The sequence below is a fragment of the Hordeum vulgare genome, chromosome 3H, assembly GCF_904849725.1.
Source record: "Hordeum vulgare subsp. vulgare chromosome 3H, MorexV3_pseudomolecules_assembly, whole genome shotgun sequence".
Classification (NCBI taxonomy): domain Eukaryota; kingdom Viridiplantae; phylum Streptophyta; class Magnoliopsida; order Poales; family Poaceae; genus Hordeum; species Hordeum vulgare.
Genome location: NC_058520.1, coordinates 580,624,624 through 580,629,763, shown reverse-complemented (window position 1 = coordinate 580,629,763; position 5,140 = coordinate 580,624,624). Strand labels below are relative to the sequence as shown.

Below are 5,140 nucleotides of genomic sequence, written 5' to 3'. Positions count from 1 at the left end.
ACGAGGTTTTTGGAAACCTCTTTGTAATCACTTCTGTGTTACCATCACCATGCATATGCTCATCCTATGCATAACACTACTATCTACTTGTCAACTTTACATCAGTGTGATCCTCGTAATTGATAATGGAATGCTCAAATACAAGTGCTCCAGAAGAACCATCGATAACACCATACATGTATTTGCCAACCTGTATTATTCGCCAACATGTATTTGCTCTCTAACCAAAAGTCGATTTCTCCTAGCAAAACCACATACGATAATTTTATAGTTGCAAGAGAGAGGTCGTTTACACGCCACACATTTTGCTATTGATATATAATTATTGCACATTCTTATATTCACACCCAGACTTGAGGGAAGAAACATTGGCGTGAAGTGCAATGCATGCAAACACGTTTTGTACTAAAATATAAAAGTAAAACCAAACCATGATGTTGTGTGAAAAAATTCAAAAATATTTCAAAGTAGACGTTTTCATTCCAATGTCCAAATTTTCAGCCAAGAAATTTGGAAGACAATCTCAAATGCTCCTACGAATCACAGGTGGAGAAGCACGCTAATCTGAGAGTTACAGTTGACTTCTTTCTCTTGCGACTAAAACCAGACCCAAATGGCCGCCGGCTCCCGACGGAGGCGGCCCGCCTCCTCAATGGCGCCTATCCCCCTGTCCGTATCCGCCCCCAGCGCCTCCCCCACGTCGTGGCGCCTCCGCCGCCGGCCCATCGCGGCCGCCGGCGCGGCGCTCCTCCTCCTGGCCGCGGCCGTCGCCGTCTGGCGCCCGGACTACCTCCCCGCCGCGCTCCTCCGACGCCCTCCGCCCGCCGTCGCCAGGTTCTACTCCTTCGACCTGGTCCGCGAGTATCCCCACGACCCCGAGGCCTTCACCCAGGCACGCACGCTCCGCTCCCTCCTGATCTCATTCGCTCCTCTGCTCTCCCATGGTGGGGAATTTTTTCCTCAGATCGTTGGTTTTTCGTTCTTTGGCAGGGTCTCCTGTACGGAGGAAACGACACCCTCTTCGAGTCCACTGGCCTTTATCATCAGGTAATGTAGCGCAATGTGGATCTCTTCTCGTGGATTACGGTGATGTAAACGTGATATGCCAAGGAATACGTCCGTGGGTTTTCCACAATAAATTACTCTAGTTTCACTTGAATTATGTATCTTGGTATTCATGCCTCCCTAGTGGAAGCAAGCAGACTGGCTATCACCGTTATGAGCTGTTGAGAATCTGTTACTTGAGCTTGCAAGTTGCATCTGTTTGGTTTGCTTGCTTTCTGTCAAGTGGTTTCTCTAAAGCACTAAATGCTTCTAATTTTGTGTCTGAACAGTCGTCGGTCCGAAAGGTTGATCTTCAAACTGGCAAAGTACGTTAAATAATGTGCTTTCCTCATTTGACATTGTGCAGCAATGGTTCACCTACCCTGCACTAAATCACTAGTTACTGCTTTGTCATTTATCAGGTTTTAGATCAGCACCAAATGGATGGACATATGTTTGGAGAAGGCTTAACACTTCTCGGCGACAGGTAGATGAACCTCGACTATACCTGACTCTAGAATCGCTTTCTTGAATACGATGACTCTATTTGCTTCCGCGGTCCTGTTAAATCTCATTTCATTTGCTTTAAAATTCTCTTTTGTAGATTGTTTCAAGTTACTTGGTTGAAGAATGATGGATTCATATACGACCTACATAACTTTAGCAAAGTAATTCTGCTGACCCTGTTTCTATCTTACTGCATTTACAGATGATCCAGATGTTTTTGTTTTAAAGTCGCAGCTAATTATCCCCAACCCCCCACCTATCAATGTCTATTGTCTGCTGATCTTCTGAAATATGGGTTTACAATCATTCACGTTGCATTTTACTGGTCATTTCTCAAGTTTTCGGTCTTTGTTTGCTGATGTCTTGAGGTAACAAGTTATTGTGCTCGCTGCTGCAGCGTGAGAGTTTTACCCATAAAATGCGTGATGGGTGGGGGTTGGCTACAGATGGAAAAATCCTATTTGGCAGTGATGGTACCTCAAGGTTGTACCAGCTGGATCCAGTATCACTTGAAGGTATATTCAGTTAATCACACAGTTGATATTCTATTAGCTTGAGGCATAATTTCTTTGTTTCACATCTGCGTTGATACAGTGACGAAGACAGTAACTGTAAAATATCAAGACAATGAAGTTTCCTATATTAATGAACTGGAGTATATAAATGGTGAAGTATGGGCAAATGTCTGGCAGGTTAGAGTTTTTACGCACTACCTTGACCATATTGCTTTCATGTTTTATTATGTTGATGAAGATCTCAAGGGCCAGGACATTTTCATTTGTATACCTTAGTGTTTATGTTACAGTGCTCCCTGGTGTCATTTATGAATGCTCCATCTAGGCAAAATGTGGATGAAGTTCAAGTTTAACAAACTAAGTATGGGGTGTGACTATGTGACTCAATTTTGACTGAAGTGTATCCAAGTTTTATCCTGTGTTGTCCTTTGGTACACTTGATATTCTCAATCAGGCAATTGAGTACAATTAATTGGACTGGATTTTTTTTTTTGATCTCCTGCAAGACATGACTAGCTAACGCCATTTTTATATTAGCTGTGTTTTCCATGCACCTCTCAGTTTTGAAAGTTATGATATGTAGACAGATTGCATAGCTAGAGTTTCTCATGAAGATGGCCAAGTGGTGAGCTGGATCTTTCTTCATGAGCTGAGGTATGCTCTAAAGTAGAAATCACTGCTGTTGTTCTTTTCCTATTTCTGAGTTTCTTCATAAGATTGCTCTGCTTGTCTGTAATGTCTGCATTTGAAGTAATAATCGATCCTTGTGCCCTCAATTTTGCAGGCAGCAACTGTGGAAATCTGGCAACACGGTGAGCAGTCCCCCTATGGTTCCTTGGCTAATTGCATTGTTAGACGCACATAATCCAAATCCAGTATCGGGAGTGACATGACACTGAAAACTCTGTTTCATGTTCCAGGATATTGATGTTTTAAACGGTATAGCTTGGGACGAAGAAAACGACAGATTGTTCGGTGAGTCCTTTTGCACTTGCAGTTTCGGTCCGTGGATCAAGGTCTCCGAGGTTCTTGTCCAACTAACCCTTCCACTCTACTCACAGTGACAGGGAAACTGTGGCCAAAGCTTTACGAGATCAAGCTGCGCCCGGTGGATGGGCTGCCCGATGGGTCCGTGGAAAAACTGTGCCCAAGGGCAAGGTTTTATCGCTGACAGGTGTCGACACCTCGGCGAGGGTATGTACATGTATTCTTATGTCTCCTGGTCGATTTGAGGCAATTGGCAGTGTAAAGATAGGAATTTTGTTGTTGTCACCTGGTAGTGAGCTGGCAGGAACTAGCTGCTCATCAGTTTCATGCTGGAGGAGTGTAGTTGTATGTCATGCATGTTCTCCCATGAGTAGTGTAAGAGGTGGTTGTATTCTGTCATGTAAAGTTCTGCTGCGAACATACCAAAAGAACAATGGGAAAAATCTATGTAGTGATGTGTTTACATATGAGTTATCGTGTGATGGTAGCAACCTTTCACACAGAAGTTATCGTTTTTCGACATTATAGTGTAGTGAGTGAATACATATGAAATGTCTGGCCACTAGTTTGAATTCTATTACCTTCATTTCATAATATAAGAGCGTTTTTTTAGACTGCCCTTATATTTTAGGACAGAGGGAGTAAATGGCAAGCACTGCAAAACAACATGACAACTAGTTTTACAACGACTGACAAGCTTATTCGAGAGAACTGAGTAGAATTAAATTGATCAACACAATAGAACACCACATCAACTAGAGTTTGGAACAATCGAATGCTTTTTATGACATAATACAACGATTGTGTAGAATTAAACTGATATGTACATCAAAAAATTGCGGCAACTAATTTTTACGACAATCCGTATGAGACAATATGCCAACTAGGTAGAGTTAAAATGACAAGCACAACCAATTTTTACGGCAATTCGTATGAGACAATATGGCAACTAGGTAGAGTTAAAATGACAAGCACAACCAACTTTTATGACAATACGTATGAGACAATATGGCAACTAGGTAGAGTGAAAATGGCAAGCACAACCAATTTTTTGTGGCGGATTTGATAAGCACTGAGAAGCTTTATGAGACAACGTGCCAACTAGGTTGAAGTAAAAAATGCCAAGCACCAGTAGCTTTGCTTCGGATACCCTATCCCGATTGATGACTCTTCCCTTTTTGATTGAGCCCTTGAAATTGAGAATGTGCTCCACTTTCCGGTCCATTTCCTCTTGCATGCTCATGAGCATCATCATGTCCATTTCTTCGTCTTAATCCGATGAATCGAAGAACTTATCTTGAATCAGTTGATGAAGCTCCATCGGTCAATACTCCTCGCGGAACGAAGCATCAGAATCCATCGTTTCCCCTAAAAATTTGACCAACAGATCCGGTCAGACATTCTGTCGAACACATCGGGCGCAAGTCACAACCAAAGAGTTGTCAGACGTACCACAATGTCTTCCGGGCCGGCGACGACGTCCTGCGCGGAGAGGTCAGGAGAGATGATCCCTTTGACCGAGCGGCCGGGGTGACACAAGCTACTAGGGGGCGGCGGAGCTGTGAGACGGACGATGCGCAGAGGAAGAAGAAAGGAAAACAGGAAATGGATCCGGCAGTTTCTGCGGGGTGGATTTGGTGCAATTTGCGGTAGGGTCGGATTGTCGGGTTCGACGTGGTGGGCATGCCCGAGCGCCCGGGCTCCCCCATATCCACCCCATATTTGGTCTGCAAATGGGGGGTGCCGGTCAGCTCAGGCATTTGAGGTCGGGTTGAGAGGCCTGTCTGGGTCGAATTTTTTTTGACCGGGCAGTGACCGGGCGGCCTGTCCGGGCGTTTGAGCAGGGTTTGAGGGGTCCAGTTGTAGATGCTCTAAGCGGATAATAATATGACAAGTTGGTGGAACAATGTGGCAAGTACGGACTGGAAACAAATTGTCAAAACATATCGACATGGGAGCTAGTTTCGAAGATCTTATCGGTACAAACTCAAATGTGTGAAAAGAGATCATTGATCGAATTAACAGCTTTAAAGATAAAATCTTATGAATTTCAAACATAGAGGGACAAATCTTGATGACGTCACATT

At 43.8% G+C, this 5,140-nt stretch overlaps 1 protein-coding gene across 1 annotated transcript; it reads left to right on the top strand.

The window, feature by feature from the left end:
- The first annotated feature begins 598 nt into the window (after positions 1 to 598).
- On the top strand, positions 599 to 3,520 carry LOC123445317 (glutaminyl-peptide cyclotransferase). The gene is made up of 11 exons (XM_045122280.1): positions 599 to 892; positions 991 to 1,047; positions 1,335 to 1,370; positions 1,467 to 1,531; positions 1,649 to 1,712; positions 1,949 to 2,066; positions 2,146 to 2,243; positions 2,650 to 2,720; positions 2,851 to 2,878; positions 2,987 to 3,041; positions 3,128 to 3,520. The coding sequence occupies exons 1-11, from the start codon at positions 614 to 616 to the stop codon at positions 3,235 to 3,237; spliced, it is 981 nt and encodes a 326-aa protein (XP_044978215.1). The 5' UTR covers positions 599 to 613; the 3' UTR covers positions 3,238 to 3,520.
- The last annotated feature ends 1,620 nt before the right edge of the window (positions 3,521 to 5,140 follow it).